The 12,049-nt window shown below is 38.4% G+C and overlaps 1 protein-coding gene across 18 annotated transcripts in view; it reads right to left on the bottom strand.

Moving 5' to 3' along the window:
• C1H2orf76 (chromosome 1 C2orf76 homolog) overlaps positions 1–12,049 on the bottom strand; it is a 48,507-nt gene that overhangs the window by 6,253 nt on the left and 30,205 nt on the right. For all 18 annotated transcript variants that reach the window (XM_087881769.1, XM_087881772.1, XM_060687930.2 and 15 more), the window contains 3 exons: positions 11,044–11,094; positions 5,203–5,240; positions 4,189–4,270 (listed from right to left, as the gene is read on the bottom strand). In XM_087881769.1, coding sequence (XP_087737895.1) covers positions 4,189–4,270; positions 5,203–5,240; positions 11,044–11,094 — 171 coding nt within the window. The remainder of the gene's footprint in view (positions 1–4,188; positions 4,271–5,202; positions 5,241–11,043; positions 11,095–12,049) is intronic.

Raw genomic sequence — 12,049 nt, 5'->3', positions numbered from 1 at the left:
CCTATACTACCACCTCTTACAATACTAGACAACACAGTATCAACAGTAGAGACATTCAAGTTTCTAGGTTCTATCATATCTCAAGACTTAAAATAGACACCTAACATCAAAAATGTCATCAAAAAAGCACAACAAAAAATGTTCTTTCTGCGCCAACTCAGAAAGCTCAAACTGCCCAAAGAGCTGCTGATTCAGTTCTACAGAGGAATTATTGTGTCTGTCATCTGCACCTCTATAACTGTCTGGTTTGGTTCTGCAACCCAACAAGACAAACACAGACTTCAACGGATAATTAGAACTGCAGAAAAAACAATTGCTACCAACCTGCCTTCCATTGAGGACCTGTATACTGCACGAGTCAAAAAGAGGGCTGTGAAAATATCTACAAACCCCTCACATCCTAGACATAAATTGTTTCAATTTCTACCCTCAAAACAACGCTATAGGGCACTGCACACCAGAACAATTAGACACAAGGACAGTTTTTTCCCGAATGCCACCACTCTGCTAAACAACTAATTCCCACAACACTGTCAAACTATTTACTAAGACTGTATTACTATTCTTCTTCTCATCCTTCCTATTACCTATCTCCTCCCACTTATGATTATAATAACCATGTTGCTTGTATTTTTACGATTTATATTGTTCTGTTTATTTCCTAGTATGATTTGATTTCCTAATAGTAATCTATGACTATCTCTAAGTGTTGTATCTTATGATTCTTGGTGAATGTATTCTTTTTTCTTTTTCCTTTTATGTACACTTGAGAGTATATGTATGCACCAAAAACAAATTCCTTGTGTGTCCAAACACACTTGGCCAATAAAGTATTCTATTCTATTCTATTCTATTCTATTCTATTCTATTCTATTCTATTCTATTCTATTCTATTCTATTCTATTCTATTCTAAGCAGTGTTCCTCCCAAGATTAAATTGGGTCTTATTGTGGTGGGTTTTTCAGAAGGGTATAAAAACCTGGATTTTCTGAAGAGCTGTGAAATATTTTTATTTTTTATCGTTAAATTTCCATACCACCCATCTCAGCTAAGTGAATCTGTGCTTAATAGACGCAGATGAGAGCAACCTTAATAGTATATAAAGTATGCAAAGTTTATTGTCATTGTACGTATATACACAGTATAACCATACAACGAAATTCACATAACACCCAGAGACCAAGCCCAACATACATGACAATCCCCAGACACACCCCCACCCACCAAAAATTCCCCACCCCTAAACCACCCAAGCATCCACACAGCAGACCAAGTAATGCTGTCCAACAGCTCACTGAGTGGCCTTTTAGTTCATTAAATAGGGTGATGAGAGCAACTTTCTTGCTGTGGGTTAGGCTGCTATAGCTGCTCTACAAGGCACTGTTGCTTCCTTTTTCTAATGGTTATTATGACTTATTATTTTAATACAATGGAATGGAATGGAATGGAATGGAATGGAATGGAATGGAATGGAATGGAATAGAATAGAATAGAATAGAATAGAATAGAATAGAATAGAATAGAATAGAATAGAATAGAATAGAATAGAATTCTTTATTGACCAAGTGTGATTGGACACACAAGGAATTTGTCTTGGTGCATATGCTCTCAGTGCACATAAAAGAAAAGATATGTTCGTCAAGAATCATATGGTACAACACTTAATGATAGTCATAGGGTACAAATAAGCAATCAGGAAACAATATCAATATAAATCGTAAGGATACACGCAACAAAGTTAGTCATACAGTCATAAGTGGGAGGAGATGGGTGATAGGAACAATGAGAAGATTAATAGTAATAGTAATGCAGACTTAGTAAATAGTTTTTGTTTTATTGAAAAAGTTTTCAAATACAAATTTTTCCCCCTTTTTTCCCCTCCCTCCCCCTCCCTAACCCCCCCTCCCCACCCATCCCCCCCTGTGACTTCTTCATAACAAAAAAAAACCTAATTCATAACAGATTACTTACTCCCTCCTCTAGATATTGACCTTTACTTACTAAAAATATTATTAATATTATAACATCCCCCTTTATCCATACATATCAGAAAAGAGAAAAGAAAGGGGAAAAAAAAGACATTATACTATGACATTATAGAATAACTTCTCCACTTTAAAACTATACGATAAGTCCTACTTTAACATTTAATCTTCTATATATATTACTATAACATTTCAAAGCGGCCTTCCCCATAAAATCTAGTTTAACATTTATTCCACTCTATCCATTTCATCCACTCCCCTAAATATAACACTTAAAAATCCCTTTTCTTAGACTAATCAATCTACTAACTAGCTTATTCACCCACTATCATGCAAAATTGCCATACACAACATTTCTTAACATCTTTGATTCACTGCCCACACTACTTAAAAATATATGTCTATATTTTCCATTATATCTAAATAAAAAAAAAGAAAAGACAATGACTTTAAATTTATAATCCATATAGTATCTTCTTTGAGGTCTTTCCACTGGATTGGTAGAACCAACATCCATAATCGGGTAACATAGCTTACTGGTGCAACAGTTTATTCAGGATCTTCAATCATATCTGCCCCCATCAGTAGTAAATATCTTCTTATATGTATAAAAGTAAAAACAACCACCCGAGTGACATTATAATTATATTCCATATAGTAATAATTGTGGGTTTCATCAGGATTATTAATTCCCATCATCGTAGTGGGTAACAACCCGATCTTCTGCATGCCCCAGCATAATTCTCTTGCCTTGTGATTCAAGATAATATAATATGTTTATCAACACAAAAAGACTTAGTAAATAGTTTGACAGTGTTGAGAGAATTATTTGTTTAGCAGAGTGATGGCATTCGGGAAAAAACTGTTCTTGTGTCTAGTTGTTCTGGTGTGCAGTGCTCTATAGCGTTGTTTTGAGGGTAGGGTTGTAGTTATTCTTAAGGTTACAGTCCTGGTTATTGTTATTCAGGTGAGATGAATTAAGCATTGTTAGGCATATAAACCTCAGAAAATAGATAAAAATGAACGTGTCTGATACTCATGCACTAAATATAATAAAGTTGTGTTTCCTTTTACCTACAAACTAACTCTATCTTATAAAGAGCGATGTTCAAATCGTTTCCAAATTATCTTATTGGAACGATACATTCTCTTCTGTTGTCAATTTAATTGTTCAGATAAATTTTAAGAGGGTTTCATAACCACCCTTTCTTGGAGGCTTAAAAGCTGAAAGAAAAGTTCCCATCGAACAAACGCCAGAAAAGACAGCCTGTCCAATGACCAGAAAACACTCCACTTTTCCTGTCCTCTCTTCACCATCACAAGCTACATTTTCCTGAGGTCTTCCTGGATCAGATCCACCACTACTTATTTTATGGAATACTTTTATGAATAATCTTCTCCTCTCCTCCTCCCCATCTTTATTTATAACTTGTATTTTATTCTAATTTTAATGTGATTTTCTTTGTTTGTAAACATTTATTAGCCGCCCATCTTACTGCAAGGCAACTCTGAATGGCTCTTTTATGCATATATTTACGGTTTCATTTTAATGCTGTAAGCTGCCCAGGGTTGCCTTGTGGCAAGATGCACAGCAAACAAATTTAATAAATAAAGACAGTCACTGAACAAGGATTACCTGCAATGCCAAATCAATATCTAACTGGCACCCTGCAGCCACCTGGTTTGGCCTACACAATCCTCTTTCTCTACATTTCTTACCGCATAACATACCCCAGGGCACTCTGCTTCAAACATCGGGGTGATTTCACCGCTGTGCTTTATTAAACAGATACCTCTCTCATGTCTCCTCGCTAGTTCCCCTTCTTAAATTTCCAACCAAACCGTCCATTTAAATGTTACTGAAAAGACGAAGCAGATGTAGTTCTAATAACCAAGCTGTCAATCATTTAAAATTACTCTCCACAGAGTTCTAGGCATACCTTCTTTTTTTTTCTTTTTTTAAAGAAATGCCTTCGTTAGCATTCTGTAGGGAGAGACAGGGTGCCCTCAAGCCCAATGATTTGAATGTACATTAAGCTGGCCTCCTCTCCCGCTCGTGAATAATTATTACCAGTTTGTGCACTGAGCACACCAGGAAATAGTGTTTGCTTTTCGGCTGGCTAACCAAATACGGTCAGCTGTTCTCAGAATAAAGGCCAGCACAATGAACCACATCTTCCACGAGTTCAAACGAGCAACCTACCTACTCCAGCTGCTTTTAAGGTGCTGTCTTCCGCCAAAATGAGTTTGTCATCATCCTCTAAACTCAGAACAAGTTCGTTGGTCTAGAAATATGGGGAAAGGAAGGGTGGAATGAGAGAGTATCAACATTTTCCAAGATCAAGAAGAAGAAAAAACATTAGAATGATCTAGAGCAGAGGTGGAGAACTATGGGCCCTTTATGACTTGTGGACTGGAAGTCTACAGGTCAATAAAAGGGTCATACATAATTCCCCATCCCTGATTTAGAGGGAAATTGTTCTGACCCAGCTCCCCAAACACGACAAACCCTCTGAAATCAATAAACGATTCCTTTATTAGGAGTGCCAGGAGCCCCGGCAAAAAGTCTCTCCCTCACAGCAGGCTAACAAATCTGTCTGGCAGGAAGATGAATAATTGTCTGCCACATCTATTCATCTCTGCTCCCTGCTTTTTATCGCCAGAGCTAGGGTGGGGTTTTCATTAGCAGCAGTGGCTCTTCCATCCCTAGGATAGCCCACAGATTTCCACTGCTCTCCTCTCCTCTGCCTTCTACGCATCCGTGCATCAGGCATGGGACCCAGCTGTTCCTCCTCTTCTTTATCAGCCACCTCCAGACCTGGGGGATGTTGACTCTCCAGCTGAGGACTGACGGACAGCCCAGGTTTCACCTCTATCTCTCTCTCTGAGAGCTCCACTCCCACTTCCCCCTTGGAGCTCTCAGGTTGCCTTGATGCTGATCCTGATTCCCACGCCTCCTCCTCATCTGATTCGGCTGTTGGTGGGGCCGGTGGCCAACAGGCCACAACAGAAATAAAAGAAACCAGGCTGTCAAAGAACATCATGGCTGGACATCATCAAAGCTGACACCAGCCACAGCATAGAAAAACTCAAAGAAGCAGTGGAAGATTGGAAGATGTGGAGAGACCTGGCCTACAGAGTCACCAACAGTCGGACATGACAGAATGGATAACATCATCATCATCAGAGGCAAATAAGGAAGCAATGGTAAACGCACCTTGGAGCCATGCGCTTGATGGATAATCTTCATTGTGTCTGAAAGAGATTATTTACTTTGAGACAGGTTTGACTTAAACACTCATAGACACTTCCCTGATTTTGTGCATGCTTCATTCATTCTGCAGAGTATTACTTTTATTCATTTTGCTAGAATTAGACAGGTATCACAGTTTGAAATATAAAACCACTTCTTCCAAGTGATGCCACTTGGGATAAATTTAGACCCATAAAAAAAAGAAGGATTTGGGTTATCAATGGACCCTAAATAAGAATACGGAAAGTTTACAGCCAGTCATTATTTATTTCATTATGATTAATTTGAACTGGCTTTAGAATTTATTTCAAAAGTTTTTAAGTTTAAATTATAAAATTATAAGCCGCTTATATTTGTCTGTTTCATTGCAGCTTAAAAGCACAATAAACAAATTAAATCAATACAATTGGTACAAATATACCCTTGCATGGGTTTTAACTATTGATTTGTTGCCAGCTTTAAAAATATTATCAACTACGACCTCTCTCTCCAACATTTTAAGAGAGATTACAAATTACATGTATAAATATACCCGAAATGCACTAAACACACAGAACAGCATTGTTAAGATTATTCAAATCAGCAACAACCAGCATGTCTTTAGATTAGTCAAATTCAGGCTCCAATGTGAATTTCAATGTTCGTTTTTCTTATGCTTGTTTTATTGTAATATGGTTAAAAGAGAAACCACACAAATATATTTTAGTTTAGAAAATAGATTGCTAGGATTATTTCTAGTTCCAGTCAAGTAACCATCATGTGATTTTTAATACCCTAATTCAGCATGTTTTAAGAATTTAGCCAGTCCACCTATCGACACAAAAATTCTGCTATTATACATACTTTACTCATTATTCCTCATTATTCCTCCACTTATAATGCATGTGCTTAATTATAAACACAAAGTATATACATATGGTATAAAGCAGGGGTGTCAAACTCAAGGCCCAGGTGGCAGATCCGGCTCACAGGGTGCTTAGATCTCACCCACAGAGCCACCCTAGAAACAGCAAAGGACCGGCCCACAGTGCCTCTGCCAGCAAAAATGGAGCTTGGGAGGGCCACGTGCGGCCCTCCCAAGCTCCGTTTTCACTGGCAGAAGGTTGCAGGAGGCCATCGCAGCCAAAAGTGGAGCTCGCAAGGACCGCGGGCAGACCTCCCAAGCTCCGTTTTGACTGACATAGGGTTGCAGGAGGCCATCACAGCCAGAAATTGAAGCTCGGGAGCCCGTTTTCACTGGCAGAGTGCTCAGGCCACCACAGGTGCCCCCGACACCAATGACATCGAGCTGGCCATGCCCACCCTGTCCATGGCCACCCCAAGGTCAAACACAACCCTGGTGCAGCCCTCAAAGAAATTGAGTTTCATTGGTATAATGTCAACCTAAGAATGTGGTTTATATTGAACTTTGTTCATACCAAGAAACTGAGCTGCCATTACAGCAGCTGAATTTTTCTTTGTCAATCAACTTATTTGGGGGAGGGAGGGGACCCTAAACTATTTCAAACATATGAACAAATTCTTCAAGTTCACTAATTTATTCACTTATAGAATGACAATCTATTTTTTTCCTCACCTAACTATAAAAGATTGCTAGGAATTACCGGTAGCCCTTGACTTACAACCATTCATTTAGTGACCCTCCAAAGTTACGACAGAACTAAAAACAGTGACATGACTGTTTTTCAATAGTTTTCAATAGTTGTAGCATCCCCATTGGTCTTGTGATCAAAATTCAGAAGCTTGGCAACTGGCATGTATTTATGACGGCTGCAGTGTCCCAGGGTCATGTGGGTCACATTTGGCGACCTTCTGACAAGTAAACTCAACGGGGAAGCCCAATTCATTTAACAACAGTGTTACTTCACTTAACAATTGTGGCAAAAAAAGGTCATTAAAATTGGGCAAAAGTTACGTAACAACTGTCTTGCCTAGCAACAGAACTTTTGAACTCAGCTGTGGTCATAAATTGAGAACCACCTGTACTAGGCTTCAGATAATTTAGATCTAACAGGAGGAGAAATCTATTTCCTTGACAGCAACCCATCAGGGAAGACCTTAACTCTGCATCACTTTGAAAATACAAGATGTGTTTAACGTTTCCAAAAGAGGGGAAAAAAACTACACTGTTTTCACCACAAAGAGAAAGTTAATCAAATCCTCAAGGGCTCTCCTCTTACCTTCTATCCCCTCTGCATCATTTTATAATAAAAGTATTCAGTGGCATAAGAAAACAATGGAACTAAAATGTATCAACTATATTAATCAATATCTTGTGATTTCAAGTCATTATCAGATTGTGGCAGAAACTAGCATCTATTAAAAGACCACTTTGATTTTTTTTTTAACACTAATACACAATTTGTTGGTTTAATAAAAACAAATTAATAACAACAAATAAAAACAAATAAAGAAAACTTGAAAACATACTACCGTAATTCCTATTCAAACTTTACTCTCAGTGTATCATGCAAGGGCTTTACTATAGAACTCTGCCATCTACTGTCTTTTAATCTCAATAGGCTGGTTATACAATATTGTCAATTCTTATTATTTTTTTGAAAAAAACAAATTCTAAGTCAGTTTAGTATATTTTGCTTTTTTAAAAAAAAAACCTGCAAAAACATGATGCAATTTTCCTGGGAGAATGTTAACATTCATACATTTTAGCACTATATTCTCTGAATTAGTTAAATACTATATAACAGACATTCATAAACCATCTAGGTATACTGTATAACTTTTTACTTGTCTGAAGGGATGTGCATTATTTGATTTATTTTTAAACATTTGCCAGCTAGTGCACTCTTTTTACATTCGCATGGTCCATTACATTATAACATGCAAATTTATTTACTGAAAAACCTGGCATGGTGATTAAATGAATATTAACAGATATACAGTCGAACGTTTAATTGTTTCAAACCATCCCATACTTGTATAATTGGCATAATTGGACTCTTACAATTCATTAATTTATCTTTTAATTTAATGATTCATTTTGATTTAAATATTACTTCATCTTAGAATCCTATTTGTTTATCTCTGCTCTCATGTGCGGCTTACTTACTATGTAAATTCTTTCAGCACATAATTCTTATTCATTGCTTCCAGCTCCTACTTGATTCCCCCTTCTTGACCTCACAATTAGTTGCTGGCTATTGAAATGCAGAAGCATGGAAGAAACTGAGTTCAAAGGATTGTGGGTCATGAATGGCATTTTAGCATATAAGTCAAGTCCAAAAAGCATTTTGGGATCATATTACAAAAATTATACCCCAAGGACAACTCTGATAATTAATATGTGGAAGTTGAATGCCAAGATACAACTCCAGAAGGAAAAGTTCTCAGTACAATGGAATTGCAATGCCTGATACTTTTCAATCAATCAATCAGAATAGAGCTGGAAGGCACCTTGGAGGTCCTCTAGTCCAACCCCCTGCTCAAGCAGGAGACCCTATACAATTTGAGACAAGTGATTGTCCATTATCTTCTCAAAAACCTCCAGTGATGAAGCACCTACAACCTCTAAAGGCAAGCTGTTCCACTGGTTAATTGTTAGGAGGTTAGGAAGTTTCTCCTTAATTCCATGTTGTTTCTCTCCTTGATTAGTTCCCATCCATTGTTTCTTGTCTTGCCTTTGGTGCTTTGGAAAATAAATTGACTCCCTCTTCTTTGTGGCAACTCCTCAAATACAGGAATAGTCCTACCATGTCATTCCTAGTCCTTTTTTTCTCTAGACTAGACATACCCAGTTCCTGCAATCTTTCTTCATATGTTTTTGTCTCCAGGCCCTTAATCATCCTAGTTCAGGCATGTCAAACTGTGGCACACAGGCCAGATGTGTCATGCACAGGCCATGGCCACCCCAGCTCCACAAAGGCAAAAAACCTTGCAATACGTCACGATACGTCACGTGACACACGATAAGAGTTTAACACCCATGTCCTAGTTGCTCTTCTCTGCAGTTTTTCCAAAATCTCAACATCTTTTTTGTAATGTCGTGAACAAAACTGGATGCTGTATTCCAGGTGTGGTCTTACTAAGGTTTTTTAAAGTGGTACTAATACTTCACATGATTTTGATTCTATGCCTCTGTTTATACAACCAAGGGTATCTTCGCTTTTTTAACTGCTGCAGCATACTGCTGGTTCATATTGAAGTGATCATCCATTAGCACTCCAAAGTCCCTCTCACAGTTACTATTTCTGAGCCAGGTTTCGCCTAATCTGTACTTGTACCTTTGGTTTTTCCTGCCTAGGTGTAAAACCTTGCTTTTCTCCACATTAAATTTCATTTTGTTAGATAGGAATTATTTTTCTATTTTGAAATTTGGATTGTTGTTGCTCTTGTTAGTTGTGAAGTCGTGTCCGACCCATCACAACCCCATGGACATTCCTCCAGGCCTTCCTGTCCTCTACCATCCTCTGGAATCCATTTAAGCTCACGCTTACCGCTTCAGTGACTCCATCCAGCCACCTCATTCTCTGCCGTCCCCTTCTTCTTTTGCCCTCAATCTTTCCCAGCATTAGGCTTGTCTCCAGTGAGTCCTTCCTTCTCATTAGGTGGCCAAAGTATTTGAGTTTCATCTTCAGGATCTGGCCTTCTAAAGTGCAGTCAGGGTTGATCTCCTCTAGGACTGACCGGTTTGATCATCTTGCAGTCCAAGGGACTCACAGGAGTCTTCTCCAGCACCATAGTTCAAAGGCCTCAATTCTTTGGCACTCAGCCTTCCTTATGGTCCAACTTTCACAGGCATACATTGCAACTGGGAAAACCAGTTTGGATAGGAAACGTTTTGTCAGGAATGAGTTTTCCTGGTCTTGCCAGGAATCCAACATTGTTGGCACCAGTGGAAAGATGGCAGCTAACAAGTCTGCCATGAGACATTATTTCTGACATTCCTCTACTTTATCCCCTCTATAGGGATCATACTAGAGAACATGTATTGTTCTCTTGATCTTAATTGTCACAAGCATCAATACAAATCAAGAGATGAAAGGCAAGACTGATTTACAAATACAGTGATGCAATCTGCAAAGTTTGTTAAGAAAATTCTTTGAAGCATGGATAAGCAGGAAATTAAAATACAAAATTTGATAGAAATGATTAATGCTGCCATCTTGTCGGTGCAGGCCGAAAATGTAGACCACATCATTAATAACTCACCAACCTTGTCCACTGATAGAGTAGGTTACTCTGTTTCCTATCAGGAAATCTTTAAACCCACATCGCTAATGCAACTACTATCAGCTCCAGGGAAAAGCCAATTCAGTTATGCTGTTTACTCAAGAGGAAGCAAATGGAAATTCTTCCTTCAATAGCTTTACTCACAGGAATACATGCATTAAAGACTGGCAACATTGACCAGCATGATCATTACTAAGTCAATAAGATTGCAAGCCTTTATTTATTGATTTAGGATTTTAAAACCAGAGGCAAATTAAAAGGGGGAAAAGGGAAAAAATGAAAAAAGAGAAATGAAGTTGTCTTTCGAAATAATTGATTTCAATCACCTGCTTCTCCAGCACAAGGTCTCTCACAGCATATACATTTCTACAGTTCAGATCATTGTTTGAGACATAAAATTAAATGTACACTACATCTGGCTCCCCTGATCCCCACCTTACTAGGTCATTCCCTGATCTCCAACCCTGATTTTATGGGTTAAATCTTCAAAGAAAATTTGAATGAATTAGAAAACCAAGCCAAATTGATATCCATGCTTTTGTGGATTGTGCCTTACTTTATTCAAAGCAGAATTCATTTAAACAGGTTGTTTAAAAAATAAGGAAAGGAAATTACCATACGTATATTTTCTGAAAGGTGGCAAAAGTTCTGTCCTCGATGTGATATCTGGAGGGGGAGCAAAAATGAAAATCAACATTGTGTTCCCTTACATTTAGCAATTTAGCAATGTACATAAGCACCTGGAACATTATTTTAGACCAGGGGTGTCAAACTGGCAGCCCATGGGCCAGATGCATCATGTGCATGCCACATCCACCTCATCTCCGCGAAGGGAAAAACGTCATGAAACATCACGATGGCAACGTGCCACCGTGAGTTTGACACCCTTTATTAACCAAGAGAAAAATAAGCTGCTTTTCAATAGCAGTCAAACTCCACCAAATCAAATGAAACTCACAAAAGAATTATATATATGGTAGGCAGCAAGATCTTGGGAGACCAATGGGTGGCAACACCTAGTCAACTTTCAGTGATCTTGAAAGGTTAAACCGGGTCAGACCTGGTAAATACTCAGATGGGAACCCACCAGAATTATCGGCTAGACTGAGAAAGCATCGCTCAAGAAGACATAACAAAATACTCCCATGTCAAGAAAACTGGATAGCGGTATCTATGTACGTATCAGAGATTGATATCAGGCCAATGAGGATCGTCATATTTTAATAAAGACATGTTTGAAGCAGGCTTGACGTCTGCTGACTACATGGGTATTCCACAGAGTTTTCATGGCAATAGCATGAAAGGTTTTTGCCATTTTCAAGGTTTGGCGGTTTTGGCTTTTTTCACTTTTACATCCAATACAGGTGATTCTCAATTAACAACCACTCATTCAATGACTGTTTGAACTTACAACAGTGCTGGATGAGTGGTAGCTACGACCAGCCCTCATACTGATGATGTCACAGGGTCTTGGAATCACGTAGTTGCAATTTGGAAATCTTTTCTACCGGTTTCCAACCAGCAAAGTTGCAAGCCAGAATCACATGAGGACTTCATTCAATGTCCATCTAATCCTTTCTTTACAACAGCAACCAGGACTGCCATAGCTAAGTGGTGCAGT

The sequence above is a fragment of the Pantherophis guttatus genome, chromosome 1 (genome assembly GCF_059756535.1).
Source record: "Pantherophis guttatus breed Tessera chromosome 1, ASM5975653v1, whole genome shotgun sequence".
Lineage (NCBI taxonomy): Eukaryota > Metazoa > Chordata > Lepidosauria > Squamata > Colubridae > Pantherophis > Pantherophis guttatus.
Note: the sequence above shows the minus strand (reverse complement) of the source record. Positions and strands in the feature narration are given on the sequence as shown.